The following is a 23842-nucleotide window of genomic DNA, read 5'->3' on the forward strand; positions in this document are numbered from 1 at the left end:
CTGTAAAGGTTGATGAGAGTCATAGCTGACATGCCAAATTTCCTGAGGCTTCTGAGAAAGAGGCGTTGGTGGGTTTTCTTAACTGTAGTGTTGGCATGGGGTGACCAGGATAGGTTGTTGGTGATTTGGACACCTAAAAACTTGAAGCTCTTGACCCTTTCTACTTCATCCCCGTTGATGTTCTCCTTTATGCTTCCTGAAGTCGGTGACAATCCCCTTCGTTTTGTTGACATTGAGGGAGAGATTATTGTTGCTGTACCAGTTCGCCAGACTCTCTCTCAATCCTAAACTCTGTCTCATTGCTTTGAAGATTATTGTGCTTACATCAAGAGGTGAATTTCAGAAATTCATCAGAACTACAGGAATAAAAGTCTTAATCTCTGTGTTACTGACCATGGATCATTTTTAGCACGTGTCCATTTTATTGCAACATCACTTTAAAAGAATATGGAAATATTCATGGAATATGGAATATGACACATCATTGCAGAAGTAGGCTGTAAAGCAGTATGTGACCAGCAAGCTTTGTTACTGTTAGTATTGGTTGTCTTATGTGCTGAATTCCAAAAGTATTTATTAGCACTAGTCTTCAGATAAATAGAACCTACTTATAGTTTACCAACGAAAACAGAAAATGCTAGATAAACTCAGCAGGTCTGGCAGCATTTTCAAGCATCCGCAGTATTTCGCACATAGTTTACCAATCCTGCCTGTATGATTGATGAGTTTGTGTAAAGAAATTGGAAACTCAAGTTTTTAAGTTTAAAATTTTTAAGTTTATTTATTCATGTCACAAGTAGGCTTACATTAACACTGCAATGAAGTTACTGTAAAAATCCCCTCGTCTCCACACTCCAGCGCCTGTTCAGGTACACTAAGGAAAAACTTAGCATGGCCAGTGCACTGAACCAGCACGTCTTTCGGACTGTGGGAGGGAATCGGAGCTCCCAGAAGAAACCTACACAGACATGAGGAGAACGTGCAGACTTCGCACAGACAGTCACCCAAGCCAAGAATCGAACCCAGGTCCCTGTTGCTGTGAGACAGCAGTGCTAACTACTGTGCCACCGTGCCGCAATCAATGCATTTCACCAGAAGCATTTAGCAGCACCTTGTTTATAAAATAAAATTGCCTCAGATTTTGAGCTTCTTCCTGTTGTAGCAAACATATAAGAGCAGCATAAGACCCTGACCCATTATTTTTGGTCTTAACTAAAGACTAGGTCTTAACCCAGAATGAAGAATGACTGTGAGTATCACATTGTATGCCTGAAAGAGCATTATCTTATACATTGATAGGAAAACTCATCAGCTCAAGTTGTCTGCCAATTCACATACTGTTCTGATTTGGGTGTATGCTGCTTTCCTTCCTGTAAGTTAAAATTTGAATTTGTGACCCACCAAGATTGTGAGAGTGCCATCACCATTACAGTAATTCAAGATCCAGGGTCAAACTCCAGCACCCCAAGGAATCTGTAGTTTGACAATAAAATGCATTGTTGCAATGCATATTATACATTATAAAATTCTAATAGGATTAGATAGGATAGATTCCGAAAGAATGTTCACAATGGTGTCGGAGTCCAGAATTAGGGGTCATAGTCTCAGGATAAGGGGGTAAACATTTTAAGACTGAGGTGAGGAAAAATTTCTTCACCCAAAGAGCAGTGAATCACTGGAATTCACTATCACAGCAAGTAGTTGGGGGTCAAAATTTCAAGAAATTAGATATAGTTCTTGGGGCTAAAGGGGTATGGGGAGAGGTGAGGTCATGGTATTGAATTTGATGATCAGTCGTGATCAAAATGAATGGTGCAGCAGGCACAAAGGGCTGAATGGCCTACTCCTATTTTCTACGTTTCTGTCATCCACATCCCAGGAACAAATGCGTTTTATAAATCCAATGGTTGACAGTTTTAGTTCTGATGCCAGACTGAGTGTGAAGTAGAAAGTCCAATAATAGTTAGAATATCAAAATTGAGGATCCCAAGAATTGCTGTGATGTCCTAGAATTGAATAAAAAGTAGTTTGTTTTGTGACTAAATGGAGATGTCAAATTGTTTCAATCTCAGTTTCTGGTACTGGAATTCTAGTAGAAAGGAAAGCATAAAACAATCAAAATATAGGGGCAATGTCGCTTCAGGCAGCACTACGTCAACTTGCATCAATTCCCTGGGGATAGGCAGTGCCAGAGTTTTATGTGTACAACCCTTATGATGTTCTTCAATGATATCAGTGAGAAATGTTATGCATTCATAAAGTCTCTTACTATTGTGATTCTTACAAGATAATGAAGGCCCTAGATAGGGTAGAGGTAGAGAGATTCTTCCCGTTTAGAAAGGATAGCAGAACTAGAGGGCACAGCCTCAAAATAAGGGGGGGACAGTTTAGGACAGAGTTGAGGAGGAACTTCTTCACTCAAAGGGTGGTGAATCTCTGGAATTCACTGCCCATTGAAGTGGTGGAGGCTACCTCATTGAATATATTTAAGTCACGGGTAGATTTCTGATAGGCAAGGGAATTAAGGGCTATGGGGAGAAAGCGGGAAAGTGGAACTGATCCACTTCAGATCAGCCATGATCTTATTGAATGGTGAGGCAGGCTCGAAGGGCTAGATGGCCTACTCCTGCTCTTACTTCTTATGTTTCTTATGATTCACTTAGTTGTCTTGGCCACAATATTAATGTTCTTTTTAGCAACAACCCTCTATGAGATATACAAGTACATATCCTTTCACTGTTCAAAATAATTGTTGCCTACAAGCTTTTCTGTGTCAGAAAGAGGTGCTGGAATACTACTATTTACACTGTTGTGCATGGTTTCACTTCCGATCAGTCTCAGAAAACCATTTCCTGTTTGGGGTGCAATAATGGTAAAACTTTGCTATCTTATTGCAGTAGCAAATTTAAGGGATTACTGCAAGGCAAATTTTGCAGAAAATGGGAGTGTGGTCAACATTATATAATATCTCTCTATAATTGAGGCATTTGAATCCGTTTCTCTGTTTTTGTGTGCACCTTTACTAGTTTTTACATTTTGCTCTCTGTCCTTAGTCAGTCACCTTTGTTACGAGGCGAATGAAAAAAAGACAACAATGTACCCACATGGTTGTGTTGCTTTGCAAATTGGTATGATTAAAATTTGAATTTAAGTAGAAAGATGAGAATATTATTTATTGTTTCCTTGACATACTATATCAAGCTTTCATTTGTTTGTTGTGGCCATTCTATAATAAGGCCCTATAACAAGCTGACCTAAAAGTAAGGTTTGCATTCACGTTTTAAAAATCTACCAACATATAACTTGTTGATAATTTCATTGAAATGTTTGTGTCCATTACTGCAATTGAAATGTAAACCTTTAACACAACTTGCCACTGTGAAAAATTAATCATCTTTTATGGTATTCTGTTTTTATTCCTTCAGTATGATTTGAAGGCATACTAATTTGTTGTACTTTCATGGCATACAAGTTAAGTTTCATGGATTTCATTATTATTGATAGCAGCCTTTTTGGACAAAATTTAAAGCACCCCCAAGGATGAGGTTTGGGACACCTTCCCATCTTTGCCCAAGAAAATCTGGGGCAGAAAGGCTCATTGATGACCTTCCCAACCTGATGCTAATTGAGGCCCTAAAATGAGCTATTACTGAGAGAGAGAATATTGAAGCAAACTAATTCTAAGCAAAATACTGCAGCTGCTGGAAATCTGAAATCTGAAGTCAAGAAGTGGAAGTATTCGGGAGATTATCTGAGTGTCTCTAGCATTTGCTGTTTTTATTCCATTATTTGCTCCCAAATGTGAATGAGATAAACATCAGTGCTAATCACTTATGCCTACTAGGCAGGTATTCTAATTTCTTACCATCTGAACAAAGGAAGAGAGAGACCAGGGAACACAATGGAAAAAGGTAAACAGGCAGTTTGAATCAATTAAGAATCAGGATCCATCATTCTGATTGATTCATTTGGAGCAAACAGGTCAGGCAAATAAATTAGGCCTATTATTTGTGTGGAGGATAATGTCTGGTTGAACCACCCATTGTCTTTGTGTGTTGTCGTGTAGAAGCCATGAGAATTTTCTTTTTTATGTATTCATTCTATGTGGGTGCTGCTGGCTAGACCAGTATTTATTGCCAATCCTTAATTGTGTTTGAGAAGGTGGTGGTGTGCTGCCTTCTTGGACTGTTGCAATCCATGTGTTATAGGAGCACCCACGGTGCTGTTCAGAAAGGGAAGGGGGGGCAAGGGGGGGAGGGCGCGCAGATGATCTTGTCCCCATGCATCTGCTGTCCTTGTCCCCATGCATCTGCTGTCCTTGTCCCTTGAGGTGGTAGAGATCGTGGATTTGGACAGTGCTGTTGAAGGAGAGTTTGGTGAGTTGCTCTGGTACACAATGCTGACAGTGTATGCTGGTGATGGAGGGAGTGAATGTTGAAGGTGGTGGATGGAGTGCCAGTCAAGCCAGCTGCTTTGTTTTGCATGGTGTCAAGTTTCTTGCGTGTTGTTGGAGCTGCATTTATCCAGGCAGGTGGAGGGCATTCCATCATTTTTGAAAGCCTTCCATTGAAAGTCTTCCAAATATTGAGTGTCTAATGAAAAAAAATGCTTCAATGAAGCTAGATGAAATCAAATTATTTCCAACTGTATAGATTAATTTTTTTTTTGGAGAAAACCCTTTTTTTGTTTGCTAAAACCTGGTGGTGTGTTTTTAAGTTTGTATTTTAAAATCCTTGTATTGTGAACTTTGTGTCTTAAGGGACTAATAAATCCTTACAAACTGTCTTTGATAGCTCTATTTATTCACTTGTCTGATGTTTTTATGATGTATCTCCACATCCTCAGGCTAGTGTTGCCAGATTCCTTCAGTGATGAATATATTAATGTGAGGGCAACTCGGTTTTCTGATATTTTTATCTTTCTCCAGAAGTCATTTTCCTGAATTTAACATGATTTGCTGAAGGCTAGAAAGATGAAGGCTGGGATTTTACTGTCCTACCCAAAGTAGGCATTGTCACGGGCAGAATGGGAAAGTTGATGGTTCAGCTGACGGTCAGTTTGGGTGGGAATTTCCAGTCCCATGGCAAGAAGGAGTGGAAAATCACAGCCAAAGTTTTGGGACTATGGCTGGAATTCTCCGACCTTGTGCATGACTGGGATTCTCCAATCCTGTTGCAGTGAATGGAGTTTTGGCTAAGTGCCACATTCCCCATACTCGCTGGCAGCAGTGGCAGTGTAAATGAGATTGGTGAATCCAGGCTTCTGTCTTTAGGTCAGATGGAGGATGAAGTGGGCTTCATAACCTGCGCTGAATTCTGCTGATGCGAAACCCAGGTACTTTGGTTATTAAAAGACAAAAGGAAGACTCGGATTGTTTTATTGTAAAGAAAATGCAAGATATTCATATAAGAACATAAGAACACAAGAAATAGGAGCAGGAGTAGGCCATCCAGCCCTTCGAGCCTGCCCCGCCATTCAATAAGATCATGGCTGATCTGTCGCTGCTCAGTTCCACTTTCCCGCCCTCTCCCCATAACCCTTAATCCCCTCTCTTATCAAAAACCCATCAACCCGCGTCTTAAAAATATTTAGCGAGGCAGCCTCCACCACTTCAATGGGCAGAGAATTCCAGAGATTCACCACCCTTTGAGTGAAGAAGTTCCTCCTCAACTCCGTTCTAAACCGCCCCCCTTTTATCTTTAGGCTGTGCCCCCTAGTCCTACTGTCTTTTTTGAGCAGGAAGAGTCTTTCCACCTCTATCCTATCCATCCCATTCATCATCTTATACGTCTCAATGAGATCTCCTCTCATTCTTCTAAACTCTAACGAGTACAAGCCCAGTTTATTCAGCCTTTCCTCATAGCTCAACCCCCTCAACTCCGGTGTCAGCCTAGTAAACCTCCTCTGCACTCCCTCCAAGGCCAAAATATCTTTGCGCAGGTGCGGCGCCCAAAACTGCACACAGTACTCCAGCTGCGGCCTCACCAATGTCCTATACAGCTGCAGCAAGACCTCCCTACTTTTATATTCAATCCCCCTCGCTATGAAGGCCAGCATCCCATTCGCCTTCCTGACCACCTGCTGCACCTGCAAGCTGGGTTTTTGTGACTCATGCACAAGGACCCCGAGGTCCCTCTGCACCGTCGCCTGCTGCAGTTTTTCGCCACGTAAGTAATAGTCCTTCCTACCATTCTTCCTACCAAAGTGGACCACCTCACACTTGCCAACATTAAGTTCCATTTGCCATTTCCTGGCCCATTCGCCCAGCCTATCTAGATCCTTCTGTAGACTCTCCACACCCTCCGCACAATTTGCCTTTCCCCCAATCTTGGTGTCATCAGCAAATTTCGACACCCTACACTCGGTTCCCTCCTCCAGATCATCTATATAAATGGTAAAAAGCTGAGGCCCCAGCACCGACCCCTGGGGAACTCCACTAGTCACCATCCGCCAATCCGAATAGCACCCGTTGACCCCCACTCTCTGCCTCCTATTTGACAACCAATCCTCTATCCACACTAACACCCTACCCCCAACTCCATGTCCCTCGACCTTCTGCAATAACCTCTTGTGAGGTACTTTGTCAAACGCCTTCTGAAAATCTAGAAAGACCACATCCACCGGCTCTCCTCTATCCACCGCCCTAGACACATCCTCATAGAACTCCAGTAAATTTGTCAGACACGACTTCCCTTTAATGAAACCGTGCTGCGTCTGCTCTATCAAGCAATTCCCTTCAAGATGCTTCGCAATTTCCTCCTTAATGACAGATTCTAACATTTTACCTACCACAGACGTTAAACTAACCGGCCTATAATTCCCTGCCTTTTGCCTGGCACCCTTCTTAAACAACGGCGTAACATTAGCCGTTATCTGTAAGCAATGACTGGAGCAGCAGTGCTGACAGTGAATGCACTTTAGTCTCCAAGTCCCAGTGAGGTGGGAATGTCTGGTTTTGTCAATGTTTATACTTCAAACACCCTATTTAATTCCAAGATAAATGGAGTTGGATGTCTAGAGAATAATTTTGAAGCTTGTTTTTTTTAGACTGACCCTAATTGAAAAGGGCAACTGAGACTGTGCTCATGGAACTTAGGTTGGCTGCATGATGCTGATGGCTGGGAATCAGGCTAAATCCTAGAAGGGGAACAGAAATTCTTCATGAGGAAAATAGAGTTTGGAAGGAATTTATGACTGAAATTGACATGTTAAATGCTGAGTGGAATGGCAAGCCAGTTTATAAGATCTGTCTTAATTGTAGCTTATGTTGCTGTTTAATATATAATTGACTGCAATTTATCTGATAATTCATTTTTAACTTGGATGTTCATTCTGATATGAGAAGACTTTTTCAGTATTTGCTTTGTTTGACTCATGTATAGTTTAAAAAAAAATTAAACGTGGACTCTTCTGGCTTCCTTCCTTTGGTAAATAACTCAGATTCCTGATTTTTTTAAAATTTTTTTTTAAGTAAAAAATTACTGGTCTCAGCCAAACTTGCTAGTTACCAATTCTATATGGATATAAGTCACATGTGATTCATGGATTTCACATACAGCGCCAGTACGCAAGAATTAGAGAGAAAACCCAGAGAGATAGAAGCAATAAATATCTATTGTACAGCATGTAGGATATGGGTGAAAATTTTTACTTGGATTAAAGAGACTACACTCTCGAAGGTTTAAACAAAGCTGGGAGACTTGCCTATCTTAGGCCAGAGGGAGGGATCTTAATTTCAACCCTCATCATGAAAGTGGAGATTATCCGACTGAAAGAAAGGAGCTGAAAATAACTTTGGACTGGTTCATGGAAATATCTTCTTCAGGGACAGTGAAGTCTAACCTGACGGGGGATTTTTGGAGTGTAAAAATTAAATGGAAGTTATTTAGATCATAAGACATAAGAGCAGAAGCAGAAGTAGACCATTCAGCCCATCAAGTCTGTCTACCATTTAATGAGATCACGGATGATCTTGGGTGAATCCACAACTCGAGTTTCCTGCCTTATCCGCATAATCCTTGATTCATTTGTTGATTACAAATATTTTCTGAAGCTTAGAGTATGATTTGTCTACTGAAATAGTATTTAATCAATGTTGCTCTTAGTTTGTTACAACAAAAGTCTTAAGTCTTATCTATCGTCATCCTTCTCATCGTTCACTGAAAGTTCGGTTTATTTTAAGAGTGTCAACCTCTATGGAGAACAAGAAGGAAATTCTGTATACTTGCAAATCATAGAATCTTTACAGTATAGGAGGCTATTCGGTCCATCAAGTCTGGCAGGGTGGCACAGTTGTTAGCACTGCTGCCTCACAGCACCAGGACCCGGGTTCAAATCTGGCCTCAAGTCATTGTGTGTTCTCCCTGTGTGCACATGGGTTTCCTTGGGTGCTCCAGCTTCTTCCCACAGTCCAAAGATGTGCAGATTAGAATGATTGGCCATGCTAAATTCACCCTAGTGTGAGGGGATTAGTAGGGTAAATGTGATTATGGGAATCTGGCCTGGGTGGGATTGTGGCAGTGCAAATTCGATGGGCTGAATGGCCTCCTTCTGCACTGTAGGGATTTTATTGTAAAGACTCTCCAACTCTATGATCATCACCATAGATCTGCGATGTTCATGAGTATTTACTTTACTACCGCTCAGGTAAGCACTAAATTAATATTATAACAGACTGAGACAGAGTTTTATGGCATGGGTTTATAGCATGTGTCGCTTGAGCTCTCAGTTGTGCTTACTCATTGAAGGAAAGTACTTTTTTCCAAAGAACATGTCACAGATATCAAGTTATCATGGTCTGCATCTGTGATTTTCCTAGCTGACGATTCGAGCTGCCATAGTTATCTATTTAGACTTTTGCATAGACAATAATGTATAGTGCTGGGAATAACATAATTGATTGACATGGTTGAAGCTGTTTCCCACAAAATTTGAGATCTTTGTTTTACAAATGTGTTTTTCTTTCATTTTTGTTTTATTCCCCAGTCCCACTCGTTTGGATTTAATGTCGCAAATTTCTTCTTTTTCAAAAATCTAAGTTATAGTTTCAATTTGCAATCAGGATAAAACATGAGTAATAATCATGATTGGAAATAATAAGTGGCTTTTTTTTAAATGTTCAGTGTAACTTTTTTTTGGATGGGAACAATTCATAGTCAGTCTGCTGGAAACTAATTCTTTAATTCCAGTTTCCCCAATACTGCATGTTTCTTAAATTGTTGACAATTTGTACCTCAATTGACAAGTCATCCCTTTAACTCCATGCTGAAATGTCACTGATCAGCTGCATTGGAGTGAACCGCAGAATGGAAAAGAAAGCTTGCTAATTTTCGAATGAAGACGAGTGTAAGTGCATCCTGGTTGACTGACTGTGTTGGTCTCTTCCAGAGCTGACGAATGAAACTGACCTACTGAGTCTGAATGGAAAGACTCTGTACGTGACGTCTGGGGTTGTGCCAGCAGAAGCTGTCACGAAGACTGATACCCTGCTCTGCAAATATGTCAATTTACAGCTGGTGGATGCCATGCCTCAAGGTATGCCTAGAGAGAACAACACAAACTGTTTGACTTCAAATTGTTCTAAATATTTCACTTCAAAAGTAATGAGAATTTGCTCAACACACCAGAGGATTTTACTGCTGTAAATTTTAGTTTGAATAGATTAAACGTTTGTAAATGTTGTATTTACCTGTATTGTGTTGTAAAATTCATTTTCAGTTGTGCTGTGTATACTTGAATATCAATCTCTTGGCCAACAAATCCTAATTCTTCAATAACAAATCCTAACACTTCCCCCTTAACACTTGGCTCACCACCACTCTTGCAGGCTATGTCTCACCCTCTCTCTCACTCTCTTGCTTTCTAAAGCGCAACAACATGAATAATTTGAACTCATCAAAATTATTATTAGTGTAAAGATTAATAAGAAAATCCACCAGAGAATGGCGTGAATCTCATTTAAGTTTTTTAGGCTTTTGTCTAAAAATTCAAACTTAAAACTCAACTTTACAGGAGTATGTATGATTTGTCATTAATTGAGTGGAGGAATCAAAATGAAATTTCGAAAGATATTTAAAATTATTTCATCTGTTCTCATTTCTTTTCTAAATTTTGTTGACTGCTCTTGGCTTTATGTTATAATTTCATAATTTTTCAGTATTTAGTTTTCTCAGTTTTTCCTCACTTTCTGTTCAGCTTGTCATCCATGATTTGATACTCTGCCTAAAATTTTGTGATTAGAAATAGAGTCCAGGTGTCATACAGAAATTTATTTATAACACATATACACAGATGTGACAGATGAATGCCTGTTAGTTTGACATTTCATGCGCCTTAAATATTTAACAATTATTCCCCACCAAACACTTATGTCCTCAACATCTGCACCATTTAATTTTACTTTTTGTTATCATTGTCTATTCTGCATTTCCTGTGTACCTTGGTTGCTGAAATCTTCAACTGTGTTTTTGTTACCTCAAAATTTGACTGTTTCCATAATCTGCTGCCTTCAATGCCTTTTTTATTTCCCGACTTCCTTTAAAGCCAGATCATGTGAAGGCAGGGGGTTGGAGCCAGAACAGCTAGCGAGCTGAGTACAACACAGAAAACAGAAGGTTGGGGTTAAAGGTATTTTGTCAGATTGGCAAATTGTGGAGAGTGGTGTAAACCAAAGATGGGTGCTGGGACCAGTGTTATTCACCATTTATATAAACAATTTGGACTCGAATCAGATGTACAATTTCAAATTTGCAGATGGCATTAAATTGAGAAGTGTATTTAATATCGAAGAGGACTGAGACAAGCTACAGGAAAGCATTAACAAACTTGAATAGGTGTGTAATTGGCAAACAAGCTACATTGTTTTGTACAAAGAGAATAAGAAGACCACATACTTGTTGAAAGTCGTGTGCGTGTGATAGAGAAACAAATCGCTGGGTGATTTCGGATAGACAACTCATTAAAAAGTAACAACATAGATTAAGAAAATTTTTTTAAAAAGTGAACAAAGCGCTGGGGCTTGTTTTTAGAGGCTTGAATTGAAAAGCAGAAAAATTAGGTTAGTTATATTGAACCTGGGAGTACTGTGGACAGTTCAGTTCTATGTTATAAAAGGAATCCAGACAAACTGGAGAAGGCACAATAAAAATTTACTAGGATGATACTAGAATTGAGAGACTTAAAAGTTAAAGTCGCCATAGTCCCAGGTGACCAGAGCTGACTGGTAGTAATTTTAACCTGAAGATTACACCTCAGGTGAGGGGCAAGATTGAGAAAATGGGCCTTAATGAATAACTTCAACCAGTACGGGAATTGAACCCACACTGTTGACATCACACTGCATCATGAACCAGCTGTCCAACCAACTGAGTGACTATATCCTTCATAAAAGACTGATCAAGCTGGGCCTTTTCTCTGTGGAAAAGAGAGAACTGGGTGTGAGCTGATAAAGATTTTCATGGTTATAAAAGAATTTGGTGGAATAAACAGAGGGAAGATGTTTCCATTTGTGGGTGAGTCCAGAAATAGGAACATGAATATAACTTCCATTATTTTGTATTTAATTCTTTCCACACAAAGAATTGTTGCAAAGGTGAAAATTGTAATGGGTCAATGATGCCAGGATGAATAATGTGAAAGGCTGCTGTCATTGGGTGCACATATGGTATTTGCTGTGTGAAACATTATGCATTTTTTTGGAAGCTGAAGTGCAGACTTTAGGAATAATCCATTGATGCTCAGTAAAATTTAGCCGGGGATTAATTTATTTATTGTTTTTAGGGAAAATAAGTAGGTTAAAAAGATAACCTAGAGCACTTGGAGGAAAATGTGAGAAACTGATATGATGGAGTCCCTAATTGAGTTCTGGGTATAGATGTAGTTTCTAATGGAGGAATCTTCTTTCATTTTTTTGGTGGGAGAAAGATAACGTATATAGCTATATTCAAATGATGTATAATTCAAAGTTGAATTTTAATATAATTGATGTACCATAAACTAGTGTGATCTAATTTGTGTGTAAAACATCAAAGCTTTGCTAGTGAACTAGATGCAACAAGTGTATGGAAATCTAAAGTATTATTCAGATTGCTGTCACTATACAGTTTTTCTAGTAGTGACAAAGTTCTCATTTAAGAACTTTTTTCTTGTTTTGTATTCCTGAGGCAAGCTTTTTCAACAAAACTTTTACAGTCATCAAAGAAGGATATTGTCTCTCACGTTTGGGGAGGTCTGGTAGGTTTAGTTTACGATGTGAAGATGTCGGCGTTGGACTTTAGTTTAGACCTGGGTTGCAAAAATGGATCTTAGGGATGCTAATCGAGTTTCTGCAAGTGATACTGATGTTTCCATGGACGTAATCTTGACAAGACTGAGTTTATTAAGAGGCTTCATAGTAAACTCATTGCCTTCCGTCTGCTCTGTGTTGTATGAAGAAGCTGAAGAACAGAACAGAAAAATGAAAAATAATTTAAAAGCAAAAATTGTCTATATGGAATATTGTGAAATAAGATATGCTGTAGTGACTTCTTAAGTTAGAAGTCTACAATGCCAAACAGGAAGATATGGGTTTGTGGGGAACATGGATCTGTTTCTGCTCTGTTATAATATTTCTACATTATACAAGCTTAAATCCTAGCAAAGTCAAGACTCTTGGGTTTCTCCATAAATGATGCCAGCCAGATCTGCTGAGATTTTCCAACACTTTGTTTTCGTTTCAACACTCTTAGCTTGGGATGATTTAAATGGCAGTTCTGTTAAGATTTTTTTGGTACACTCACTTGCAGACAATCCAAATGATTTCGTAGAATAGTCGCACCACAGGCGAAGGCTATTCAACCTATCAAGTCTGTGCTGGCTCTCTGGAAGAACAATTTAGCTAGTCCCACTACTCCAGCTGTTCCCTGTTGCCCTTGCTTTGGATCCTTATTCAATTTCCTTTTTCAACCCACAATAGAATCTGCCTCCGCCACCCTCCTTGGAGTGCATTCCAGGTCCTAGCCACACACTGTAGGTTTTTCCTCATGTCACTATGTATTCTTTTCTTTCTTTCTGCTCTTGTCAGGACCCTCATGATTTTTGAGCATCTTTATCAAACCCCCTCAATACTTTTTCTTGAAAGGAAAACAATCCCAGATTTTCCAATATAGCTACGTAACTAAAGCCCTCATCCCCAGAACCATTCTGGTAAATTATTTATGCAACTTGTTCCTATAAGTTCACTCATTCAAAAGATTTGTCATTTGAAGTTTACACAACAGTTGCAGCAAATGGATCTTCGTGATAGTTTTCACCATGTTTAAAATGATTGATTGGTTATGTGTGACATAAACCTTAATGTGCATTATATTAATTGAAGTTAAAATTTGCCATTGCGCACAAAATGAATTGGATGTGAACCCATGGAATGGATTGTTTACAATGTAAAATGTACTTTATTAAATTACTGTATTAGCAAACCCAGTGACCTGTTACTCAGAAGCTGCATTTTTTGCATCATTCTGAATTTACGTATTTTTTTAAAATGGTGCAGCAGTAAACAAATACAATTGGTATCCGTGGCAGCTATCTTTCTGTCATAACTGCACTAAAGCAAAGCGCTGCTCACATTTTTTTAAATGCTTTATGTTTCATCTCATAGTTATTAATTAAGTGAAATAAAAATCTGCACTATTCATTGCATATGTTTGCAATATAAATACTCATTTAGTAACTTTTTAAAAAAAGATGTTTTGTATTTTTACCTCCTGAGCTTGATTTTGAGGGTGTATTATCTTTGCTGGTAAGCATCTTTTGTTGTTCCCCATTATCACTAGTTTGCAAGTAACAATTCTCCATTCTCCTGCACTTCAAATTGGAAATCAAGACGCACTCAATTGATCCAAATGTTTCTATCTCCAGATTCTTTGCCTTGCTGAATTTGCTGTCTTATGGTAGTTCCAAAAATTCTGGATATCATCTTGTACCACATGCAGAAGGCTATTCTTGATGTGTGAATTTCCATTGAATTTTAAGACACTGTACAATCTTGTATTCACTCAATGTCATGTACAACACTTCTTCATGGGAGATTAGCTAACCAAACAGAATGGCAACCTTGCCTGATTGCGAATAAGACCAATTCTAGTGGCTGGCATCTTAGATAAGATGAACGTGCATTATGTTTCTTATCAAAATTGCACTTTAGTATGGAAAAAAATACATTTTGATTTTTAGTACTCAATCTGCAGTAAAATGCTCTGCTCCACTTTTTTATATAACTCATGTGGATATCCAATAAATTCACAAATGAAAAAACAGTCTAGTCTCATGAAAATTTACATTGTTTTGTAGAGGATTTATTTTTAATTTTATTAATTGCATAACAAAATTGGAAATAAGTATTCAATAGTGTACTGGGGAATAGACGATTTCATCCTAAAGAAACTTAACTTTTGGCAGGATTTTCCGCCTCCACTGTGGTGTCTTTTCTGATGGCAGAGGCAGCTCGCCATTGGTCAGCAGATCTTCCAGTCTTGCCAGTGTCAACAGCACACTGGCCATGCTGCTGGGCAACCCGCTGCAGGGGTCACCATTGGTTGATATGGAAGATTCCCCCAGTGGGAAGGGCTGAAAACTCAGCCTTTTGTAACTTTTGCCACTTGAGTTCTGTTGCCTTGATACAAGTAGAGGAATAATTGGCATCTAGTAATATAGGGATTTCCAAACCTTCCCAAACAGAACCCCTAATGACCTACCAAGAGCATTGGGGAATGCCAAGCATTCTCATAACATCAGTGCACCTTTTTGACATGAAGTAGTTGCAAACACAGAAATCAAATGCAAACAAGTATTTTTTAGCTATATCTATGCATCTATTAGGAAGAAGTGCACAGTCACAAATACATTCACCAGTTACATGATCCCCTCGCAATAACACTCAACCAAGCCACCATCCTATAGCTCCTTAATATTAGCCTCTGGAAGCTGTGCCCACTTTAGGAGGCATTTCCTTTCTGCTGGCAGGTAGAGAAAATATGGAAGAGTACTTCCCTTCCTCTGATGCTGCCTCCACTCCTCAGATGCCATCACCGTTCTAGTTGCTGCTTACTGCTTTTATGTCCAGTAACAGAAGAACTCGGGAAGTCAAATCAGCCAATCGGAGCCTAACCTCTGATTAGCCAATTTGATTATTTGCTTCCCTTTGAATTCCGGATGGTGAACAATGAAATCATTGGTTTTCGGCATGCATTTTGCACACTTAGTGACTGTTGGAGATGTGGAGTCTGGTGCTTCCCCTTTGTAACAGAGATCAACATACCATTTGCCTCCCTAAATGTTCACTTTACCTCTGCCAATGTTGTGTTCTTTGTTTGAGTGGAACCATGTGTTTCTGAACATCAACATTTAAAGTTTCACATTTAAAAAAAAATATTCTGCTGTTCTTTTCTTGTTGCCACCTTACTTTTCTGAATGGGAAGCTGTGACTAGTGGTGTTCCACAGGAATCAGTTCTGGGATCTTTGTTGTTTGTAGTATGTATAAATGATTTGGAGGAAAATGTAGCTGGTGTGATTAGTAAATTGGCAGACGACACAAAAATTGGTGGAGTTGTAGATAGTGAAGAGGATTGTCAGAGGATATGGTGAGATATAGACCGGTTGGAGAATTGGGCAGAGAAATGGCAGATGGAGTTTAATCCAGACAAGTGTGAGATAATGCATTTTGGAAGGTCCGTTGCATGTAGGAATTGTATATTAAATTGTAGAATGCTTCAGAGTATTGACAGGCAGAGAGATCTGGGCGTACATGTCCACCGATCACTGAAAACGGCAGCGCAGGCGGATAAGGTAGTCAAGAAGGCGTACGACATGCTTGCCTTCATCAGTCAGGGCACTGAATACGAAAATTGGCAGCTGTAGCTGTACAGAACCTTAGGTAGGCCTCATTTAAAATATTGTGTATAATTCTGGTTCGTTATATTACCAGAAGGAAGTGGATGCTTTGGAAAGGGGACGGAAGAGGTTTACCAGGATGTTGCCTAGTCTGAAGGTATTAGCTGTGAGGAGAAGTTGGTTAAATTCGGTTTGTTCTCGCTGGAACGACAGAGGTTGAAGGGTGACCTGATAGAATTTTGTAAGATTATGAGTGGCATAAACAGAGTGGATAGCCAGATGCTCTTTCTTAGGGTAGAAAAATCAAGTACTAGGGGACATAGGTTTAAAATGCACAGGGAAAAGTTCAGGAGAGAAGTGCGAGGTAAGTATTTTACACAAAGGTTAGTGAATGTCTAGAACACACTGCCTGGTGAGGTGGTGGGAGCAGGTACAATAGCAATATTTAAGGGGCAATGAGACGAATACATGAATACGATGGGATTGGAAGGATATGAATGTACAGCTTACATTCCCACCAACCTTTCTATTGTTAGCAAACATTATTCTCTGTCTCTTCGTCCAAGCCATTAATATAGATAGTAAATAGCTGAGGCCCCAGCACTGATCCTTGCAGCATTCTACCAGTCACAAACTGCCAACTTCTTTGAAAGCTAACATATTATCCCCAACTACATGAGTTCTTTTGCACATTAATCTTTTGTGTGGCACTAGTTGAATGCCATTTGGAAATCCAGGTACGCTACATCTATTTAATCCCCTTTATCTACCCCATCGTTAAAACAATGCAAACAAATTTGTCAAACAATTTCGTTTTTGTAAAACCATGTTGACTTAGTCTGGTCGTACTATGATTTTCAAAGTGTATTGTTAGTATCTAAGGCCACAATTTCTATTTACAAGAAAACCAAATTCCTCTGTTCTCCAACCTGCATACCAGTCCAAGGCTTTTCATAGTGGGTGGTTTTGATAGCTCCAGTACATCACCTGATCTAAAAATGCAAATCCCAGAAAGTGACAGCATGAACACAGTGCTACTGATCTGTTGGCTTTGTGATTGTTTCATTCCAGTGTGTCTAAGAGCCATGTGAATTATTATTTAGGAGCAACAAAAATGAACCAAGGACTGAAATTACTGTGTTGTCAGCATTTTGCTAATGTGTTCTGTTACCCTATTACAGAATGCCTCAACGGAACAGTTGGAACTCTTTTGCTGGAAAACCCTGCTGGTCAGAATGGACTGACATACCCTGACCTCCTTCATGAGACAGCCAAAGTATTTGGCCTTAGAAGCAAGAAACTAAAATTGTGTCTAAATGATACCAAAGCAGAAGGTACGTCTAAAGTTTCAAGTTTTATTTATTAGTGTCACAAATAAGCTTACATTAACACTGCAATTAAGTTACTGTGAAAATCCCCAAGATACCACACTGTGGTTCCTGTTCGGATGCACTGAGGAAGAATTTAGCATGGCCACCTAACCAGCATGTCTTTCAGACTGTGGGAGGAAACCGAAACATCCGGAGGAAATCCACACAGACCCATCTATGGGGAGAATGTGCAGACTCCACACAGACAGTGACCCAAGCTGGGAATCGAACACAGGTCCCTGGCACTGTGAGACAGCAGTGCCAACCACCATGCCACAATGCCACATTTTTGATTACGTAAGCACTGTCTGGGAGAGCTGGGGAGCAACTGCATTTTGAGAGTTCTGTACCTGGAATATAGTGATCCGTGGGTTAGAACAGTTGGTCTTAGCATAAAGAGAACTTCAAGTGCAGGAGCCACAGATCAAACTTTCCTTTCTAATTGATCCGAGTATGTGTTGCGGATATACTTACATCCCACTTCCCTGCTCAGAGCCATTTGTATGTTTGTGATGCTTGCTGAGTACTGCAAGATTAAATTTGAGCACATTGAGTCTGTTAACATATTTTTGATACATGTGTACAACATGTTATTGCCTTGCCAGCTGCTTGCTATGGTAAACTATCTTTGGGTGCTATCAGCGGAATTTTCAGTTTTTGAGACTAAATGCGATGGTGGGCTGCTCCAATGGTGCCTTTTCCACCGGTCAGAATGGCAGCAACCTGCACCCGATTCTGCTCTTAGAACCTCATTAATTATGCACATGCAAGATCCTCTGATTAGTCTACCCATTGCCAACTGGCAGGTTCAAAGGTCCTCAATTCAACAGCTGTCCTTCTATACACCACCCCACCCAATCCCATCACCTGCAAGGCGCCCATTCCCCACTTGGACTTCTATCCACTGCATCTGGAGTCTTTGTGTGCATCCCCTTCCAGTAAATTATGCAGTATCCCTTTGACCATTTTATTTGTGAGCTTTTCATGCAGCCTGGTCAGGGTCCAGATTCCCTCCCCTTGGCCTTCCATTGTCTTCATCCACCTTCTTGACTCCCTGTCAGCCATTGTGAGTCCCTCCCACCATTTCTCTGTACTTCCCTCCTTTAGTTTTTGATTCCCAGAATATTGGATTTAAGTCAGTTTATTCCATATAAGCCAAAGCACAGAAACTTGTGGCATGTGCATTTTGTCCAAATACTGCAGATCACAGTTGTGATCATTTTTCCCCCGAATCATTTTTAAAATGTAAGCTCTTAAATAATTTGACGCTGACAATAATTGATATTTTCTGAAGCTGCCACAAAATACAGAATTTTTGATCTTTTGAAGTTGGATTCAGTTTTAAAACTCCAGCAGTGGTTCACAACAGAAATTTAACTAATCCTTTGCTTCCCTTGTGGAGTATGGGTGAAGAGAATATGTGAATCAAACTCCGATATATGCTTAACATGTAAGCCAAGTGATCACATGTAGTTGATGCTTAAAGATGTCTCTGGACTGCCATCTCCATTAGGTATGACAGAGTAACACTTTCAAAAGGTGCAGTTTTGTTAGTGCAGGTCACTGGCCAAATGATGTCAATACTTCCAATGATTAAAGTAATAGAAGGGAATGAAGGTGAACAAAAAAGCACAACACATTCATGTACAACATATGCTGAACATCATTTAGAAGCCTGTAAAGAAAAATGAATCTTGAGTGTCATTATTCTTAATGTTTCCTAAATAATGGAGGCCTGTGTACATTATTGCAAGTCATTCTTTAAATGAGAGTTCAAGGGAAGTTATAATTTTTTTGATATGTTGTTGTAATACAATAGTACAATTTAAACAAAATGTCATATCAACTGAAGGGTTTACTAATTCACATCTATTATATATTTACAAATGCCACAAGGAGCCCATTGCTGTTTGCAGTACAATGCCTTGTTAGTTACTGTACTGGCTGTGATGGTGTTCTGATCTGCACTCGGAATAACTTTGGAACTACTAATGTACGTACAAAGGCGTAAAACTCTGGAATGTTCTCTGTGCTAGCGTGGACAGTTGAAATAACTGCAGAATGGAAATCTATTTTCTCCAATGTACCAGCAATCCCATGAAAGTGTTCATTGCAACTTACAATTTCTCCATAATTAAGCTTCCTCCAGTCTTTAGATTAGCATTTTCTTATTACGGCTATTCAGCATTTTAACTTCCCTCACTCAGCCATCATGATGGTTTTTGTGCATATCTACAAGTTAATAAATCTGTGTAAAATGTTATGATTTAGCACTGGCAGTGTCCCAACTTGGAAGTGTCACTATCAAAAATTGGAATGATAAAGTCAGTTCTTTTTCATACTTCAGTGGTGTCAAAAAGATTAAATGCACAGTCTGTCTTGAATGATATATCTTTATGCTTTATTTTACATTTCTATTAACATCAGAGTGACACAAACATACCATTGTAGCTTTAAGGTGCAATACTTGAATTTTATTTCTGGTACAATTCCATGTGGGCAGCTTGTACTCATTCTGAATTAATCTTTGACCTGTGTTGTACAGATGAATTTTCAAATGCAATGTAGGTAGGCCAACAAAATGGGCTGCTGCATCTGTGTAGCTTTTTTTAACTTTAAAATGGGTCATGGTCTATTGTTGGATACTCGTGAGGATCGACACAATTTAGAGAAGAATAGAAATTGGTGCAAAAATTGGATTCATTTTGTTCCATTTTGCTTATTGGCAGCTCTAATATACATTGAGCAGTGAAGACATAATATAGTGAGAATGAACAGTGACAACATTTGACAGGATAAGCAGTGGTGATGTATCATCTAGTCTTTTTAGTGAGTCTTTATTTCAAAGTCACTTTGCAAAATAGGGAGTGAATGAAAGATGACATGAAACTCCTTTTGCAAAATACAATAGTGCCCAAATTTTGATCAGTTCAAACTTCTAATGCAAATTGAATTAGATCTTTGGCTTAGAAATTAGAAATTGGCTTAGCTCTTTCTTCAAAAAATTCATGAAGAACTACAAATGACTTGGTGTGTTTTACAGAACAGTTGGTTTCAAATCTTTGAAACCTAAATTATTTGTTGAAGCTTGAAGCTAGCACAGAGCTATAAGTAAGTGCAAGGCTACCTCTCTGCATATATTCAAATAAATATCTTTTCTCATTTCTTTGAAGCATCGTCTTCTCCAGATTTTTGGTTATCCTATATAACATTGTTTTGAAAATGATTTGCAAGAATTGCAATAGTACTTGAAATGATATTGAATGTTTATAATTGGAGGAATAACTTCTTGCTTGCAATGAGAAGTGTTTGTGCAGTTCCAGTTTCCTTGTGTTGTTGCTCCTACGTGGAAAACTAAATAGTTGCACAATAACAAGGAAACTACAAATGTGTTTGGTCGTGAATGCAAATCAAACTACATATTTCACTGCAGTGTGCCGGGTGGTATTAATTTGCCAAAACGTTACGATGAAATTCAGGTATTTTGACTTTGAGGTGATGTTATCTAGTTTCAGGCTTTTCAGCCATTCCATTTTGGATTGGGCACTGCAAGTAAACCACTGATATTTAGGAACATTGTTTGGAACTTATCCTCGGGCTTTGAGCTTTATTTACATTCTATTCGATTTTAGTTCAGATGTCGGATGATTTCCATGATCAATTGAAAGCTATTCTTGTAATTTTGAAAAAAGGATAAGTGTGACTTACAGCATAGAATGTTTGCCTTCAATAAAATAACCTCTTTATGAGCAAGTACCTAATAATGTCTATCTTTTTTCCAGAAATTACAACTGACTCTTCAATGAAAATGTTGAACATGAAGACCATTTACATTCATGTTTTACCAACGACAGCTGAATCCTAAGATCCGGACAGATATTTTCATTTTATGAATGCTGCATTATCACCATGTTCCTGGATTTGATTTCAAAAATTTTAAAATGTTGTTTGATACACTTGACCTATCACAGAACTTACTGAAGCAGTTTGAAAGTTATTTCATGAAATTACATTTTGGTTGATGTCTTCCACACGTTGGATTACTTCCACCTAAGATTGAGTCAGAATAATCTACGGTTGGATATGAAATACATTGGTGTTATGGGGTGTGCAGGTGGGTGGGCAGAGGTGCTAACGGTAGGCTCATTTCTTAAATCTTCTGAGATTCTGATCTCAATGCTATTATAATGAGATACTGAGAAGAGGCCATGCACCATTCCATAGAGGGAGGAGAATTTATTTCTGGGCTGTTGATTCATATTCTTTCTGGCTATATGAGAAATAATGGTAGAGATCTGAAAGTTATCCTCTTTTGCAAGTGCTTTATGGCTCATGAGGCTAGGACTACAAGGGACAAAATGGAGAGTCTGAAACAATCACCTACATAATAATGTACAGTGGGGTAGATAAAATGTACATCTAGAACAAGAAAGAGCAAACTCTGAAGCAGCAAAGTTCAGACAATCTTATTCATCTTTTCTACAATCCCCATTGTGTATGCTGGTTATACCACAAAATTAAAGAGAAGCAAAAAATACATTTATTCCTAATACATTTTAAATAAATTACAATATTGGCTTACAGTGTGTGGCATCTGAAATTGAAAATTGCCCTCAGACACTTCATATTTAAATTCTTTTATTTGGGTTTTTCTCCCATAGCCCAGTCTGGTAATGGAATTTCCCTTTCCTCCTGGCCGATAAACCTATTGCTAGCACTTCAACTAAGATTGCAGGATAGTTTTGTGATACCTTTTAAAGAGAATGGTAGCCCATCGATTGTTCACTGTAATTTAATGACCTAAAAATAACATGGTTTGCCTTTTGAGGAATACTTCTTAGGTACAACAGTTGCATGCAGATCGTGGGTTACTTAATAAATGGAAAATTAAGCAAGCCTCCACAGTTTTCAGTCAGTCTGAAAATACAGTTAGCCATAAACATGGTGCATGAACAGCAAATGCATTGGACAGTTAGCCAATATAATTGTCTAATAAGCAGTTTTGGTATCATTATACACTTGCACTTTGTCCCTTCTGCATTATTTGGTCAGACTCTATTTAGGTTTGTAATGCATTAGCTCCAATGTGCATCCTTTATCCCATGAATTTTGAGATCATCCCTGTGGTAACTTTTCACCCTGACACCTTCAAAATGGCATTGTAGGAATGAAACTGTTGCTTGCATTTGCATTTCATTAACTTCCTAAGAGCCTTTGGAGTAAGTGTCTTGTCTTTAATTATGAAACTATGCAAAGCAATTCCTCACAAATAGACAAAAAAGGTTTGGATAACTTACAGCTGCTAAAGTACATTTGGAAGGCTTTGTTTGATTTGTTATACATGTGCCTAGGAATTGTGTTTTTAAAAATTGTTCAGCCTTCCTGTTGCTTCTGTAATAATAAATGTTAGTCTTCACATTCCGTTGGGAATTCTAGTGAACATTAGGTTCTAAATTTCAGGTTGAGGTTGTTGGTTTCTCAGTACATGATAAACTGACTTTAAATAAAGATAAGAATGTGATGTTGCAGAAACTGTATAATGGTATATTTTCTTTTATTTTAATGTAGCCTCTTTATCAAGACCTTCTGTAACCAGACACTAAATTGTTTTGTGGTTCATCTCATGTTGTTAGTGTGGACAAAATCTACCTCTAAACAATGTGAGGATGATTTTCTCATCCTGCTGTGCTGCTTTTTAGTGCAGTGGGCTGGGAGACTCTAGTGCCGGCTGATTCGAATTGGGCATCCATGCTTCTGCATGTCTCCCAGCGCCAGATTTCCGATGCCGTTAGATCCACACCGGAAATCGGCACAGAGCTATCTAATCTGTGTAGCAGTTAAAGTAAATCTATTTTGATTCTCATTAGTGGGCCTGGGACTGGAGGCTGGCCTGGACATGTTTGGGGGTCCAACAATTGGGCTGTGGTGAGTGGGGGTTGGGAGAGCTGGCGTTGCTGGAGTCACGGGGCTGAACAACAGTCGGGAGGCCAGCAGACAGAGGCCACTGCACATGTACCGATCTCAGCACTGACGGATTGGTGCATGCGCAGTGGTCCGCTCAGTGCTATGCTGCTGGCCTCCTCACCCACTGATTTCCGGAGTGAATCATGCCAGTGCAGTCTGCAATGCACAGAGTGTGGGAGATTCATTTTGAAACTCCTGCTGAAAAAAACAGTGTGATTTACTCTAGTTTTTATGCAAATTCGACACCCATTGACTTTTTTAAAAAGTGTACCAAGAAAGAGGACTTTTCCAGAACCAAGGTAAACTTGCAGTTTATGGGATACTGAATGAAATGAAAATAAATAGGATGCACTATTGAATAGTGGTTACTAGAAAGTGGTTAGCACTGCTTCCTCACAGCACCAGGGACCTGGGTTCAATTCCAGCCTTGGATGACTGTGTGGAGTTTGCACATTCTCCGTTGGTGTGCCTACGTTTCCTCTGGGTGCTCTGGTTTCCTCCCACAGCCCAAAGATGTGTGGGTTAGGTTGGTTAGCCATAATAAATTGACCCTTAGTGTCAGGGGGATTAGCAGGGTGAATACATAGGGTTGGGGATAGGGCTTAAATGGGATTGTTGTCGGTGCACACTTAATGGGCTG

General features: G+C 39.2%; 1 protein-coding gene across 1 annotated transcript in view; it reads left to right on the forward strand.

Moving 5' to 3' along the window:
* Positions 1–23082, forward strand: part of iars1 (isoleucyl-tRNA synthetase 1) — a 180270-nt gene extending 157188 nt beyond the window's left edge. The window contains exons 32-34 of the mRNA XM_080181800.1: positions 9388–9534; positions 17050–17202; positions 21021–23082. Coding sequence (XP_080037926.1) covers positions 9388–9534; positions 17050–17202; positions 21021–21103 — 383 coding nt within the window. The 3' untranslated portion in view covers positions 21104–23082. The remainder of the gene's footprint in view (positions 1–9387; positions 9535–17049; positions 17203–21020) is intronic.
* The last annotated feature ends 760 nt before the right edge of the window (positions 23083–23842 follow it).

The sequence above is a fragment of the Carcharhinus amblyrhynchos genome, chromosome 3 (genome assembly GCF_965287045.1).
Source record: "Carcharhinus amblyrhynchos chromosome 3, sCarAmb.v2.hapA, whole genome shotgun sequence".
Classification (NCBI taxonomy): Eukaryota; Metazoa; Chordata; class Chondrichthyes; order Carcharhiniformes; family Carcharhinidae; genus Carcharhinus; species Carcharhinus amblyrhynchos.